General features: G+C 36.3%; 1 protein-coding gene across 1 annotated transcript in view; it reads right to left on the bottom strand.

Moving 5' to 3' along the window:
* LOC104084398 (nesprin-1-like) overlaps positions 1-16,616 on the bottom strand; it is a gene marked incomplete at its 3' end in the record, with an annotated part of 87,190 nt that overhangs the window by 37,295 nt on the left and 33,279 nt on the right. Inside the window, exons 15-26 of the mRNA XM_009588227.1 lie at positions 13,687-13,851; positions 12,023-12,175; positions 11,437-11,580; positions 10,928-11,101; positions 9,484-9,642; positions 7,373-7,537; positions 6,648-6,782; positions 5,588-5,746; positions 5,133-5,341; positions 4,754-4,862; positions 3,386-3,550; positions 1,285-1,452 (exon numbers count right to left, since the gene is read on the bottom strand). Of these exons, the coding sequence (XP_009586522.1) occupies positions 1,285-1,452; positions 3,386-3,550; positions 4,754-4,862; positions 5,133-5,341; positions 5,588-5,746; positions 6,648-6,782; positions 7,373-7,537; positions 9,484-9,642; positions 10,928-11,101; positions 11,437-11,580; positions 12,023-12,175; positions 13,687-13,851 (1,905 nt within the window). The remainder of the gene's footprint in view (positions 1-1,284; positions 1,453-3,385; positions 3,551-4,753; positions 4,863-5,132; positions 5,342-5,587; positions 5,747-6,647; positions 6,783-7,372; positions 7,538-9,483; positions 9,643-10,927; positions 11,102-11,436; positions 11,581-12,022; positions 12,176-13,686; positions 13,852-16,616) is intronic.

Here is a 16,616-nt window from a genome sequence, read left to right as displayed (position 1 = left end):
AGGTGCATGTATTCCTCATGACTGCCTGGAAGCATCCAGGTCTGCTCTGCACTCTTTGAGGCACAGGTTGGAACCTCAGATTGATCAAAGCAATATATTAGCTTTCACTACAGAGCAGTAGGGGGATGTCCAAGTTGCATAACTCTTTCTTTGATGCCTTTTGCTTTGTAGCACTGTCAGAAACTCCTAAGACTACCTCCCCTCTCCTTTCTTAACATGCCTGACCCATTGCCAGCATTGCTAGGTAAGCTCACAGCTCCCTGCTCAATTCTACTCTGGGTACCTTCAGGTCTTTGTTAAAGTCTGTTTTTACCTTAACAGACTCCATATCAAAAGAAGAAGAAGAGTCTGAGAACTCAAGGAGAAGTTAACTCCTCCTACTACTTCTACTATGACAGATAAGGGATGTAGAGTATTGAAAGAACAAATATGAACCTTAACCCATAAAATAGCTTTTACAAACACCAAAGAGTTTAGATAAGGCAGAGGTAAGACACAGTAATGCCTGGTCAGACAATAAAACATGTCTGACCTTACAGAAATATATGTTAATATAAAACACTTATATAATGCCTGAGCACTGACAGTAAATTATTCTTATTCTTATTAGCTTTGAGCAGGCCTCAAAGTTAATTTCCCATATTTGGCCTTAAAACCCATGATTCGTGCTGTATGCAAGCCATATGATTTATTGTTATTGTAGCCCGCAGATGTTTTGACGTATTATCAGTGCATAAAAGCCTCCTGTTGTACTCCTGCGGACTGGAGGCCAATCTGTCGCTGCAGTAGCTACCTAGAGGAGGAGATGAGGCTAGAGGTATACCTCCCCTCCAGCATCTGGAGTTGGGGCCACATCAAAGCTGCTGAAGTTGAGAAATTTCCAAAACCAGGATCAGGCCAAATTTACCACAATCAAATCTGACACGCAAATTTTAAAAAGGTAAAAAGAGAGAGACTACATATTTGCAGAGTACACTTACCCAAAATTTCAAGTAAATGGAGCCTATTTTTCAGGTTTTCTGTGCCCAAAAAACCCATGTGAAATAAAAGGATATTCAATAAAAGTTGAAAAACAAGCTCAACTTCTGGCATTAACGTTTAAAAAATACTGAGTACTTTTTTCATTATAAGAAATCAATACTAGGCCATATGAGACCATTTCCTTTATAACTCTTTCAAGTTTAAATATAAAGAGTTATGCTAATGGACATAACAAAATTTAGTAATTACATACATTCTACCTTAAAAAAAAAAATCTAATATGGACAAGAGTAATTGCCCTACCTGATGATGAAGTAGTAGTTGCTGAGCTTGTAATAAACTTTCTGTATCCAGGATCTTTTCAGCCTCTGCTTGGGCTTCTTTAGAGTTGTTGATTAAGTCTTCAATTGCACTTTTAACTACTTCTTTGTACTGGACACAGTCGCCAACAGTGCCTAATGTCTTTTCAATCTACAATTACAGATAACTTTAAGTATTTAATGTTGAAAGGCACATCTATATTTTAAGGGCACATTTATATTTGGAATACTTTTGCAAAAAAAATAGTAAATTGTCTAAATTCAAACCATTTTTGTCTCCAGCATTCTTAACAGACACTTTTAACTTTACATTGAAAGAGTGACTGTAGACTTAAAATGTGACTGAGGAGACCTTTGTCTTGTTTAGACATACTCCCTATTACATTGTTATATAGTAAATAGCTGTCTGTGACAGCCACTTATTGGTGATCACTTAGAAAATACATGCTGTCCTCACCCGTGCAAGCTGATGCAGATTCCGAAACACCTGCGCTACTGAACTCACAAAAAATCTTGCTGCCTTTTGGACCTTCTAGAGCAATGCCCTGGTGAATCACAAATATATTAAAATGCCGTGTTATCCTGGTTTTATGGACCACAATATGCACGTGGTGCAATATCCAGTCTCAGTTTGCAGAATTTTATAAAGAAAAAGATATATCTATTCAACGTATCAGAAAGTTCTTCCTTCTATGCATGATTCAGCTAACTACTTGTAGCTGATTCTCAGTACAGGCTCTGTTCCTCAGATAGTTTTAAGGTTTTAATCATAAAGTATTCTAGAACTAAGAAACTCCTTCCTTTTCTTCCTCCCTTCCTTCCTTTCTTTTCAGTCCATATTCACTTTGGAGGGTCATTCAGATTCAAGCCATCCTCTTTCCTGTTATAGAAATGTTTAGTCTTCAGTCTTCAAAAAACATTGCTGAACTCTGGAAATACCCAGTATCAGTCCTTCTGTAAACAGTCTCATCCATCTGATTAACAAGCTGTAAATTTAGCTGTAAAGAGTATTCAGACTTTTAAGAGTCATCAGTCTCTTAATTATAGTTTGATGTGCCATTTAGACTATGCTTTTAGATTCAAAACAATTTTAGATTCTAGTTCTTATTTTCTTTTTTTACCTTCATGAACCTGTGCTCCCCGACTTTTGGAGGAAACAAAAAGCAAAAGTACTTCAATAAAAAATAAATTTAAAAAAAAAGATATTATCTTCAATTTTTTACAATCACTTGGAAATCAGAACCTTAATTCCCCCAACTTTCCAAACACAGTTTTCACACCACAGAAGTTTAGAGAAATTTCAATAAATACATGGAACTTTTATACATTTGGAACACCCACAAGACCTCCACAAGAATTGACATTAACCATGGAATTTGAAGCCTGAACTCCTTCTCTATCCTGAACATTTTTTCAAATGGACCTGTTCCACCTTCTAAGTGTAAGATGTTCTAAGTTTCTCCTGATCTTTCTTTTTACTGTGAAAACTGCAAAGCAGTAAGTTTCCTGAGATCCCATAGAACTCAAGGGTTCAGTGGATTCAAAGCGGTTTTGCTTATCAGTTAGAAACTTCCCATGATTTCAGCAGTTACAGTATCTCATTATCATTCATACCTCAGAGAACTGCAGCCTTTTCCTGCAAATTCAGTGCATGATAGACACCCTTAATAATTTGAAACTACCTCACAGTAGTTCCTTTATTATTGCAGTGTAAAAGATATATAAATGAAGATTAAAGTCAGATTTTATATCCACTAGCTGATGTACATCACAGTTTTGCGAATGTTCACTATGAGCTGGTTTTAGAAAACTATCTTTTGCCTCTAAAAATACTGACATTTTGATTCCAGAAACATTTGCTATGATGCTTTCCCATCCTGCAAAGGGAAAAGATCCATTATAATAATGTCAGTATTTTTTGCCTGCTACTCTTAAGGCTTTACCCAGGAAGTACAAATGAGTTTTTTGTTGCTGAATGCAGTTTAATTAAAAAAACACAGCAGGTGACTTATGCTTGTGAAGCCATGATTGATGTAATTTCATGTGACACTTTAAATGGAGATTTCTTGTCCCTCATACTGTACCTCAGCCAGCAAATCTAGGAGTCCCTTGAAGTCACTGGAAAGTTTACAAAGCTCATCCTCTGTCTTTTTGGCTTCCAAATCAGGACATATTGCGGTCAAAACAGCAAGTCTAGATTTCAGCCAGCTGTGATTTTCTCCTTGCTTGTTAATATGTTTCCTGATTTCCTATGGAAGAATCAAAACATATTTTCTTCAAATAAACAAAATATATTAATGAGTGACATTCATGGCATCAGTTCAAAGATTGGTAGTGCAAACATACTACCTTTGTTCTTATCTTGAAACACTAAAAATGTAGTATTTTTCTATTTGCATACCCTATCTGATTCTGTTCCAGTCAATGGCTAGATTTGTGCATTTCCTCCACAGACTTTACTCCACTACTGCTTGTTAGACTGTTCCTTAGTAAGTAGTAGTGGAGTACTTTTTCCTCACAAACTAACATTTTTACCTACAGATAGATAGATACATGGTAGGTACCATGTATATATATATTTTCCATATATTGATCAAATTTCTTAGTTACCATTTAAATCTTAAATGCTGACTTTCCCAAACATAAAATTTCTTGTGATATAAGGTTTTGTGTGGTTTTTTCCTATTTAAAGAGCTCTTTTTTCTCTCTTTGTGCCAGTGCTGATGAGAAGTTGCCAGCAGTGAAACCGCATAAGTAAATCAGACTTTTTGGAGCAGAAGCACCCATTAAGGTAAAGGTCTATCGGCTTTATCAAGGTCATCCTAATTATGCACAGTTAGCCTCATAACCTGCTCATGACTTTCACACAAACTCCTATAGTATGTGACATTCCTATTTTTGCTCCTAGTATGTGAAATAAAAAAAAGAAATGAGAGTCAAGCTAGGTCCCAAGTGACACAATAAATTATTGCCTAAAACTAACCGACAACTCAATGTTCTACCACTTCTGTCACCAGTCACCAATGCAAAAGTGAATGGTAGAATATCTTTGCCTCCCCTGTTATACTATCATAGAAAAGAATTTTTATTATAGAATATATAAGACAGTAACTTCAAAACCCCCCAGTCCAGAAATTTTGGCTTTTCCTCACACAGCACTTTTAACTGTGCACGCAGCAGGATGAGGGGCATTCTATCTGCTTCTATATTTTGGATGTTCTGAATATACAGGTAAAGGGACCTGCCATTCTCTAAATTATTAAAAGCTGCAACTTCTGCCACACTTTGCTGCATATGGAACTTTCTCCTGAGAATGTTTTTAAGAATACCAGGAATCAGCGGAGCTACTACTGTCTCCATAGTAAAAAGTTGCGCTACTTCAGAATACAGTTTTATCCAGAGTCCCAGTAGCAATGACCATAGCTTTGTTAGAATATAAGCCAAGGGCTCACCCCCACGGATGCTTTACATTGCTTGTATTTGGCAGTATCATTGACACTTTCCTTTATATTCTTTAGCTCTCTTTCTGTTGACGAAATCCAATTTTCCAATTCAGAAAATCTGAAATAAAACATCACATAATGCAAAGAAAGGAAAAAAGTTAGACAAAAATTGCCACCACCAAACGGTAACCTCTTAAATTTAAGCCAAAAATTATAAAATCCACTCAAAACCCCACTATAATTTGTGGAAGTACTACATAAAGTATAGATTTCTACGTGAAGCTAACAACACAGTATCATTCTTTATGTGGTACTGATCTATGACGACATTTAGAGGAGTGACCACACATAAGGCTCTACAAGACTCTGCTACCAATTGAGCTGACACCTGTTCTTATAGCCCTTCCAGGTGTCCGAGTGCTCTGTTAGCTTTACGTATGTGCTGTCTATCTGGGATTTGAGCTCCTTCAGGATTCGTTGGCTGTTTTCCAATGTAGCCCTCACTGGATCAGAAACTGGCAGTTTTTGGCACAGTTCTTCAATCCGTTGGAGCCTTTTCTCACACAGCTGGTAAGGTCCCTTGTCACCGAAGAACAACTAATGGGAGACAAAGCAGAAAATTCAATAAAAATGCAAATTGGCAGAAAGAACAAGGCATATCTATGTATTTGTTACAAACCGTACTAAGCTCAAACCAAAATTTTTGTTAAAGACCCCAAGGATTGATCTGATTTAGTTGTGTATAGAGTGTTTGGTGGCTCAAGAGTTGGTCAGACCTTCTGTTTATTATTAACATAGAAATGTATTTCTGTAAATGGCCACGTGGTGGCATATAATTCATACCATGTGTTCCTCGATCATCCTTTCATTGCCTTCTCTTGATATCACCTTGTTCTGTCGAGCTAGTTCAGCTTTGCACTCCTCCACTGTGATCAGGAACTTGCTTTTTTGTACTTCAATCTTTAAGTGGATCAAGTGATATGGGGCTTCTGTTTGAAGATCCTATGCACCCACAGGGGCAATAAACAAGCACAGAGATAAAACACGACTCCCATTACCTCTGTGTGAAGTTACCACAAATAAATTATCTAAAAACTGCTCACATAGAAAATAAAGCATATATATGCATGAACATATGGGCGTTTCTTCATATTAATTTAAGTAAATAAAGAAACTCTGTTACCAATATCTCTTAGATATATCACAAGGCCATAAGTTTTTGGGGACCATAATATGTATGTATAAGGCACATTACAGAGACATCTTTATCCCTGGCAAGATATACCAAGTATTTCCTGTATAAAATAATAAAGCAAACGATAATAGTGAATCTATATTCACAACTGCTTCCAGAGGTTCCTGTTTGCGTGCTAGTGAGAAACCACTCATCCATCACTCCAGCTTTGACCTGCAACATGCTGTAGCAAGCAACAAATTCCATAGCTTAAGAGCAATGTTTGTTCAGTTGTTAGAGCCTTTGGCAGAAGACACAATTTAAACTGATAGTCTGATCTCTTACAAATTTGTTTTATTGAAGTTGGGAAAGTAACTGCAATCATCCGTCATCAGCATAAATTAAGAAAAGATAGCACCTATTCTCAACAAATATTCTTAACACAGGTATCATTATGGCTGTTTGTAGGGGGAGAAATTAAGGTTTCATAATTAATTTCTCACATTTCTTGACTTTTGACCACTTAACAGGGCTTTTTCAAGAGGGTATTTGTGGGTGTAACTGTATCTAATGTTGTAAAATACATTTTTTTTCCAACTGTACACGAAGCCAAATAATACAACTTTTTTTTTTTAATTTTATTTTAAATTTTTTCAACATGTAGGTCATGCAGAAACATTCTGAAGTTAAGACTTACAATTTCCAGAGGCATCATTCAATGTCACTGACCTTCCACTGCCTATGGAGTTTTCTCACAGCTTCCTGCAGGTTTTGTTGCTCTTGTTCTGGGAGGATGTCAGTAAGCTCATCGCACGCTTTCAGAAAGGCATTTAGGACTCTCTGATCCAACTGGTTAAAGAATTCCTGAAGTTGAGGCAGAAAGTGAGACGGTGAGAAGATGAAGTTGGTTATTGATATGGTAATCTGCCAGCATGAAGTTCCCTAACACATGCTGTAAGTTTCAAGGTTACTTCTGCTGCATTGAAGAATTGAAGTTTGAACTAAGGAAAGAACTATTTCTAGCTATTTAAAGTCCAGCAAATTAATTTATTCTCAGCCGGTACACTGAGATAGTATTTTAACAAGAATACATTTTAAAGCTACATGCATAAGTAATGGTTACAATACAAACATAGATTTAATCTGAAAAAAAAAAAGCAGTGGATGCGTGAGACTGGCAAAATGTAGTGTCCTCACTCCCAGTGGTTCTCCTGGCAAAACTGACCCTCATTTCTAAGGGGTCTTCTCTCTTCACCTTCTGGTTGCTTACATTCATCAATAAGAAGTGTGATCTTTTTTCCTTTTTGTTTTTCAATCTTAACATTAGCTTGACCTGATCTGTATAACTTCTATACGTGAAAGAAATCCACATCAATTTTAAAATTAAATAGGCTTTTCACTTGTATGTCATGCACTCAAAGATTTCCATGAGGAAGGTCAGAGAATTTACTCACGCTATGTTTTCTGAGAAGTTCTTCAGGATTTCCTTTTTCTTTTAAGCAACAATTGGCAATCTGTATTACTTTTTCCAGTTCTGCTCTAGACTCCTCAAATTTCTTCATCAAACGGCTATTTGCTTCTATGTTTTTTCTCCAGTCACCAGCTTTCCTGACCATATTCTGAGTTATAAGCAAAGAAAATGAGCTGGCACTTTCTCACTGATTTTTATTTGCTCTCTTTTAACACGATCTTACAAAAAATGCATTTGATTGGTGTGACTCTTTCAAATATATGCCCTTCACAAGTGTTTCTCCCTTTCATGCTCCCATTTTCCCAATTTTTAATAATAATTATACTAAGGCTTATGCTGATGTCATCCTTCATTCAAATAAAAATGGGTAGCTATCTAATATAGATGTCTCTGATACCTTCCGAATGCCTCTGCCATTTGGCTAGTGCCTTTCCTAAAGCCTGCTTTCAAATGTAAAGCACCTGGTATGGCTAAAAGCTTGCCATTCCACTTTTTCTAGTAGCAGACTGCCTCCTCCTACATGACTCTCCATGAAGGTGGTTTGACCTATGGATCCAACCAGTTCCATGCTACAGGCCTTCTGACCTGGAGGAGGTTTGTATGATTATCACAGTAGCAGGCCAGATAAGCAACCAGGTAGAAAGCCGCTTAAAAGAAAAACAGCAAATTTTGTGGTTTAGTTGCTACTCTGAAATCCTCTTGTTTTGAAACTTTAGTCACAGCTCTTCATTATTCTGCTTTCTAGTCTGTCCCAGTGCACTGCATTATCCAGTGGTTACAATTCCATAATCAAGTAACAAAATTCACCAGGAGAAATGAACAGTTGACCAGTTCAACTGCAGCAAGGTGACTCCAACACTGCTTACTAACCATACACTTGACCATCCTCACTGATTACAAACTCCAGTGTAAGGGATTGTAATGATTTTACCCATTTATTAGTGAGCTAATAAAATCTCTAGTTATCAACTTAAACATCTTGCTAAGCCTTTTTAAAGTTTCCTGATAAAAATTTGTGTATAATGGTAGAATCATATAGGAATGTATTCTTTACATGAGAAATGCCATAAATATTTTAACTCTGGGTATGCCACATTTTGTATGGTTATGCCATGTTTTATAGGTTTATTTTCTAACACAAAAAGAGATAAATTACCATCCACCTTTATAGAAAGAGAATAATTAGTGTTCAACATGGCAAATTTACCAAGCTACAACTGTATCTGCTTCTGTTACTATGAACGAAACTTAAATAATGATTTCTAAATTGTAAATCAAAACCCACTGATCTTTAAGTACAATCCACAAAATACAATATAAATTTTGAAATCCACCTCTCAGAGACAGCTCTTCACTAATAGGTGATTTTCTGTAGCTCAAAATTCAGTTTAGATAGCTTTATACTGAACAAGAATTGCCTAAAACCAAATCTAATAGAACCCAACATCTGCAGATCTGCCTCCAAGATAATGGTTAATTTCATGCTAGAGTGGGGCTAGGCTGGGGCTGAATAGCCCCCAAAATATCAATATGGCTAATAACAACATAGAGCTCTACAGGTAAGGGGGATTACAGCCCAAAGTACACATCTTTACATTAACAAATGCAAATACATATTTGCAAATTTCTATATTCACAATATACTGCATTTTCTGAGGAAATACAAAGTCCAGTAATAGCAGCATTTGCAAAAGTTTCCATCTTCCATGTTTTGTATGAAAGGGGATGTATTGGAATATAGGAGGAAATAATTAGCCAAGATAACAAAGTCAGAAGAAACAAAAAACAGTGCAGCCCTAACAGGTGGATCTCAGGCTCCTCGTTCCAAAGGAGCCTGAGACGTGAAAGTTCTCCTTAAATCCTGGGTTCCTCTGAGGCACGCTCACCTCTGAATTAGTGCATGGAGAACATGACCATCAGTCCCCCGACCACTTATTACCTAATACAGACAAATCCTTAATTAATAACTTGACGCCAGAGAGGAGAGCTCTCTGTGACAGTAGCTAGAGAGTGATGAAATGGAGATACGGTAGGATGGATCAGCTGCATGTGAACAAGCTTTCAAAAATACGCACCAAGATACAACATAATTACCTGAAAAGTAATCTGAACTTGTGTAACTTTCTTCTGAAATGTTGACTGATGGAAATGCTGTAACATTTCACTCGAAGCCACACACTGCAGGATACTCTGACTATTTCTCTCAATCAGGGACAAATCTTTCTTGCAGTTTTCTTGATAAGCTACCAAATCCTGAAAGAAAAAAACATATATCCACCGTGGCCAGGAACAAAGGAGAGAAAAGTTTGGCAAAATAACAGGAAGATATTTTTTGACAATAAGAACAAAAGGGACAAGGTGAAAGCACCACGACAAACAGACCACACAAAATGTAATATGGAATAACACAGACGACACAACTTTCACCTCATATGCAGAGACCTGTATCCAGATAGAGCTCTAGCTATATATAAAAAAAGACACAGACATGAACCCAAGCCTTTCGGGTAGTTTTAGAGAATACAGGTCAATACATTATTGTGTGATTTAATTTTATGGGAAGTCTCTATTTATTGTATAATTGTAAGTAGGAGCTTACGAGCTGCTCCTTAACCTGCAGGCTGGACACAGGACTCAGCTGGTGTTCATAAACAGAAGAGGATTTACTCGGGAAGATAAATGGACTGGCTTGACTCAAGCTCACCAGATCATTTTTTACCGAAATACAATCAAAGCTTGAAGTCACTAGAAGAGACTACCCTTCTTGTTGAATTATTGGGCCAATCTCCAGAGTCATTATAGGCTTAAACTAATTTTTATATATATATATATACACACACACAAAATTAAATCTGTTCCAATATTATTATCTTTTTTTTTTTTTTTTTTTTTGACTCTAAATGGCTTTGAGAGACTTCAGCTTCCCATAAAAAATCCATTTAATTACATTACCTGTTGAACCCAACTCTAATGAAATGTGTACATCAATTTTGAGGGACTATTTCTAGCTATCTACCACACATACGCAAGGATAAATGCCAATTCCTATGCAAGATCTTCATACTTTCATTAACCTTTCCAAGTGAGTTCTGACTAGCTCTGAATTCCTCCAGAATGAAATGTTTATTGGTCAGGTAGAAAAGTTAATGTTCTACTACAATGCACTTCAAAGAAATCACTTCGAGACTTCTAAGAAACTTCCATAATTGTCAAAGAAAACCTAGTGAAGTTCCTGATCATGTTATTTCATCTGCTTAATAAAAAATCCAATGTATTTCTGATACTTCAGTCCAATTTCCACTAGACAAAAAAAAAAGTCTTGTATTTACTTCTTGGATTGAAACCACAGGCAATAGGAGGGAACACAAGTTTCAATCTTTGTATGTTTATGCCTAGCTGACTTTAGGATAGGCTATGATTGTTGCCTGAATATGAAGAAACATTTGCTCAACTTACCGACTTGCAGTCCAAATTCCTAGAAAGGTAATTGTAAATACTCAGAGGCAGCAGATCTTTGTAAGATGTTTTTGAAACTTACTTGCGCTTTTTGTTTAAGGACAGTTGTAGGTTGTGCTTCAGGATCCAGGATAGAAACTATTTCATTGACTTTTTCAAGAGATTCATAAAAATGTGTGATTTGTTTCTCCAGTTCTTCCAGTGGAGACAGCAGATGCTGGCATTCATACAGCAGGGCACAGGAATACTCCTTAACCTTTTGGCCGTTTTAAAGAAAAATAATTATTTTAAAAGTTGCAAAATTCAATAAATAGCCGCTTTCTCTGCATGTGGGTTTATATAGTTGTTACCTGCTTCTTTTAAGATAGATCAATCCTGATCCTGTATTACTTCTTAAAGAAAAGAATATTAAATTTAAGGATGGTAGTCTTAAAGTCTAAAAGAAGTAACATTTTCTCCACCCTGAATCAATCTATTGTTCCTATAACTATATATTTGCTCAAATGCAAATTTGAGCATTTATGTAGGGGAGCTTATTATTTATTAGTTCAACAGTCAACAACACGTGTAGTAGAAAAAGTATTCTGCAACCTTGCTCAGCTGCTCTTTGATCCTTGTCAAAGTTCCAAGCATTTCATTTACTTCCTCTTGGGAAACTTCTTTTGTAACAAGTTGCGCTGTTCTTGTAACCATTTTGTACTGAGCTTCCATTGCAGGCAATTTCTGCTTAATATTCTGAAACAAATGTTTCAAAAAATATTTCAACAACAGCATTTATGCATTCATGGGAGATACAAGTCTGTTCTCAAGAGATAAAAGATATATATTCCAATAATCAATTGTTTTTATCACTGATTTTAGTGAATACTGGATCATATTTCAAATGCATGAAAACTGTGCCAAAGGGTATCACTCAGCTCACCTGAATGTGATTTGAAACTACACAGAAAGAAATATCCAGTGGGACAGTGTTCTGGAAATGTGCACTAGCAATGTCGCTCATAGAATACAATGATTTATATTAACAATAGCAGAAATTATACAAAAAAGCACCACTAGTAAAAAAAAAAGTAATAATGGAAATGTATACTAAAATAATTTTATGCTCTCAGATTTAAATAGTTACAAGTTTCTCTCTTACGAAGGAGAAGGAAAGGAATGGAAGGAAGACACTTACTTCTAAATCTTGTACAAATATTTTGACATCAAGGAAGGACACTTCTACAGGGACTGAAAATTTCTTGTTGCTTCCATCAATAAAAGCTGTCAAATGGGCAACACCATCCAAGTATTCCTTCCTCATTTTATCCAGTTCATCTGCTCGAGCATACTAAGAAAATGTAAAGTAAAAAGCAACAAACAAAAAAATAACCATCCCAAATGAAATATCTGGCAATTAAGTAATTACTTAAGGCAATTAGCATGTTTTCAGTGCAATTGTTTGCTGGAAAAATGGTATTCAACAAAATAGAAAATAATGGAAACTAATCTTCTAAATTAGTTAGACACTAATCGTCTGCATCAGTTTCAACAGTGCTGATACTAAAAAGAACACCATTCATACAAGAGGTCAGCCTTTTTTAAGGTTTGGACCATATGGAGAATGCCAGACTGTCATTTGTTTCTAACCTAGAATCAACATCTCAATTAATTTCTCATTACCTACAGTATCAATTTTGAAAATTCAGCAAAGAGAATAGAACACAAAAAGCCTAGAAAAGATGAAGGATAAGGGAAATTTCAGTAAAAGAACTGCTGGCTGGAGGAAGGGGAAACACAGGTCTTAGAAAGTGGAAAGAGCTGTATGACAGAAATGGTGAAAAGCCAGTGAGAAAAACCATATAGCCAGCACATGAAAGAAGCTGCATAAGTAGGGGAAGACACATTTACATCCTGGGCATTACTGTTGCCACAGTGAAACACCGTAAGTATCATCAGCAAATAATGCTTGAGAACTTTCTAGTCAACCGTTTGGAAAAGTTACACAATAAAAAAGGGGCAATCATTATTTGCTTTTCCATTTAACTTGACTGCAATGGAAATAATCATGCCAGTGAAGAAAACAGATTGAGCGACTTCAAATAGGCAACTGCTATTTAAAATCACATGAAGGGGAAATATCATTGGATATATATTGACTATAGCAAAGATAATTTCCAATGTGTTTATGAGGTGTGAAATACTTCTGTGTAATTTAGCTCACATCATCTTTTTGCTGATTAAAGAGCAAATACAGAAACAACAATTATTTTCCAATCAGTTGAATCTCTTCCATGAGATAACGGGTAGTTCTTATTTGTTATCAGTGCCTCCATGTGCACAAGGTAGAAGTAATGTCTGACCGATTTGGGGGAAACGTTTAGTTAATTAACTTGCATTGTACCTGCTTATGGTTGCAGTACAACAATTGAATGCAGCTTTCATTAAAGAGTAGTAAAAATATTCACTTTCACCATTTTCATTGTTTAGTTTTACAGAGCTTTTACAATAACAATAGCTACTTAAACCCAATCATTTTTTTCAAAGAACAGTAGAGGATATGCATAAATAATATTCACTGTATCAAGACAGGAGACCATAAAGAAAAACCACAGCTTACACTAGCTGGAAAATGTCCAAAAATAAAAATAAAAAGCTGTATAACCAAAAAGATAAACAAAGGAAAAGACCCCAATAAAATAAACTGCTGTCAGGGATTGATTTCTAATTTAAGTAATGATGAACAGTTAGGTACTTCAGTAAGTGGCGCCCCCGCCCCCCGCGCTGGTGGGGCAAATCTGTCTTGCTTGCATGGAAATGACAAAGTAAATATTTAAAAGTAACAACAGGAAAAACACATACCTGCTTAACTTGCATAAACAATTCTCTCCATCTTCCATTTAGTAACAAAAGCTGCTGTTTAAGGTCTCTGGAAATGGTCTCATCACATGTTTCAATCAGAAAATTACCAGCATCATTCATGGCTGTGTGCTGTTGGATCCAATGAGGTAAGTGCCGGAAGAAATCCTGAAGGAAGAAATGAAAACATCTTTCGGAAACCTTTTCAATTAGTCTTTATCTTAAATCATGAAACTAAAATTTAATCAGCAGCTAATGGCTTGATAAAACTCTTTGAACAATTATTCTCTGAAGCTTTTCATATCGGATATGCCATAATAGATTTTTAATGTCTGTGAACATAACCTATAGAATTAAAAATTACCACCAGTTTACTTACAGCTCATTTTACTCCAGTGAGTAGCTTCAGTTAAACTAATGGAGAAAGCTAAACTGAAAACACTGTTAGGGCTCATCTAATTTCTGTCTTGTCTTGAAACAGTATGGACTGATAGTAAACTGGGACATATACAGACTGTAGAGAGATTCTTACCCTACTGTGAACAATATGCAGCTTTCCAGGGTCTGGCATCCCAGAAGACGTGAGAAGACTTTATCGCTGTTTCCTCCTATCTCAGAGTAGGTGAGTGGGGAGGGGAAAGGGATGGTTGTCACTGATTTTTTTTCCCTTGTTCCAGTGAGAGAGCCTAAATAGCCCAGCCATAGTGCCAAATGCTTCTGTGCATCTTGTAGGCAGGTACACACACATAAATTGGTAGAGAAGACAAAGACCAGCTCCCTCCCTTCCTTTTTGTTCTTCAAGAGGATGGGCAATTTTTCCTAAGGCAGATATCTTCAGGCACTATGACTAGAGCTATACCAGTAAACAAAACTGGACTCAATCACTGTCCCACGATTGTCCACATCTTCCCTGACATGGTTTTTGGCTTCTCCCAAACAATGCACAATTCAGTGGATGACACATGGCAAGGACTGTTCACAATAGACTGAATCATGAGGCCACCTTCTTTCAGGGGAGAAAGAGTAGCCACAAGGATGCAAGCTGAACCATGCCACTTGGTCCTCAGGACTAAGGAAGGGGCACTGACCCATTTTATTTTTGACTATCGATCTACCCTATAATTCCAAGACTTCATCTGACAGTGACAGTCCCATGCAATCCTTTGCTCAGGGTAGATGTGAAAAAATCCTGTCCAACTGTACTATCAATCACCCCAAGCTTCAGAGCTACAGTTCTGAAACTTCATAGTTTACAGTTGTCAGAACTCATCCACATGTAAAACAGTTCTGATACAACCAAAAAGAAAATGTCAAATGGGTGTATACTGCTCAAATTTGTTGAAGAGAGAATTGAACAACATAGAGTGTTTCAAATTCCTAAAGCTGAGATCAGTAGAGTACAGGTGCTGTGTACTGATATATCAGTGAATAAACTTAATCATCTCAGTAAATTTTATGTGCAGTTTGAATCTTCTTCTACTCGCAGTGGAGCACAACCCTTGCTTTGTGCAAAGGCTACCCTCTCTGAGCACATCCAAAAGAAATTAAGTCTACTGAATCTGGCATTGGTCAGTTCTCCAATGATCAGGCTTACTAGAGGTCAAGAAGGAAAAAGCACATGGAGTAAACTACTCACATCCTTGCTCCCACACACTTATTCCCACAAACAATTAACATTCCTCAGACCCTGCTAGGGAGTTTCTCCATTTCAGAAGCCAACCTAAAGCATGCGTAAAATTTGGACAAGTTTGGAAGGTACTGTGAAGCACACCTCGTTCTCAGCTAAAACAATGCAGCTCTTTTTAAGCAAGTCCCCACATGAGATATAGAAGCCCTATGATACCCTTTAGATACAGCTGTTGGAGAAAGGTGTGGGAGATTGCAGTTACAACAGGGTTATGATGGGAAGTGCTTAAGAGGTATTGTAAGTAAATAAAGGAGTTGTAGAAGGAGCGATTTGTTCATTAATACATTTACTGTTAAATTTCTAGTACTTTGCAGTAGAAAAATCCAAGTGCATGCTGATCTTTTTTGCAAGATCTGTGCTACAGGTTCACAATATGGTTTCTGAAAACAGAAACCAATGAGAAAGCCAACAATCCACTTTCTTTTGCAAAAAGAACAGTGGTACTTGCTGGTCTTGAAATCATATGGAAAGAAGAAGCATGACGGTATGGTAAGGGGCTACTATGGTCTTTGACTAGGATAGAATACGGTGCGTTTTAGGAATGCAGGTAAGGTTTGCAAACGAGCATCCATGAAATCTTTGTATCATATTACTGATATATTTGTGGTTTTACAGAACAAATACTTGGAAATGTTTAAAAAAGTTTTATGCCATATTCCAAGCAATAGTTATCATCTTTCACCTGGGATTCCAGATGCTTGTGCTGATGGCTGTATGACTATTAATTGTACAAACCAATGTAAGTATTGCTTTTGGTTTTAATAAGCAAATATTAGAACTGCTAAATCAGAACTATCCTTGGAACTATCTAAGTGAACATTATTTCTGAGAAGTGCTAGATTCAACATTAATAGTAGAAGTAACTTTTAAAATATGTATCTCAGTCTACAGGCAGATTATGTTACCTCTCAGTAATCTTCAACAGTTTTGAGCCAATGTAATTTTAAGAATAAATTAGCATTTTGGGAAGAATAATGCTTTCATGTATAAGGTTTTCAACACAGCTTTTTGAAACTCTTCACATATCACAATGGTAAGAAGTACTTGTTGGATTTAGGTTAGAAATCAGAAGAAAGTATATACTGTATGGATATGTTCAGATTTCTGCTTTGAAAATCTTTAAAGGTAAAAGTTATAAAACTGATCAGAGAAGTAAATATTTTTATTTTATTCATATTTATGGATATAAGAATATTTCATTTTAAACACTGCCAAGTTACTTACATAAAACATATGCAAGGAGCTA

The sequence above is a fragment of the Fulmarus glacialis genome, unplaced genomic scaffold, assembly GCF_000690835.1.
Source record: "Fulmarus glacialis isolate BGI_N327 unplaced genomic scaffold, ASM69083v1 scaffold4632, whole genome shotgun sequence".
Classification (NCBI taxonomy): domain Eukaryota; kingdom Metazoa; phylum Chordata; class Aves; order Procellariiformes; family Procellariidae; genus Fulmarus; species Fulmarus glacialis.
The sequence above is the reverse complement of the archived record's forward strand: the minus strand, read 5'-3'. Positions and strand labels throughout refer to the sequence as shown.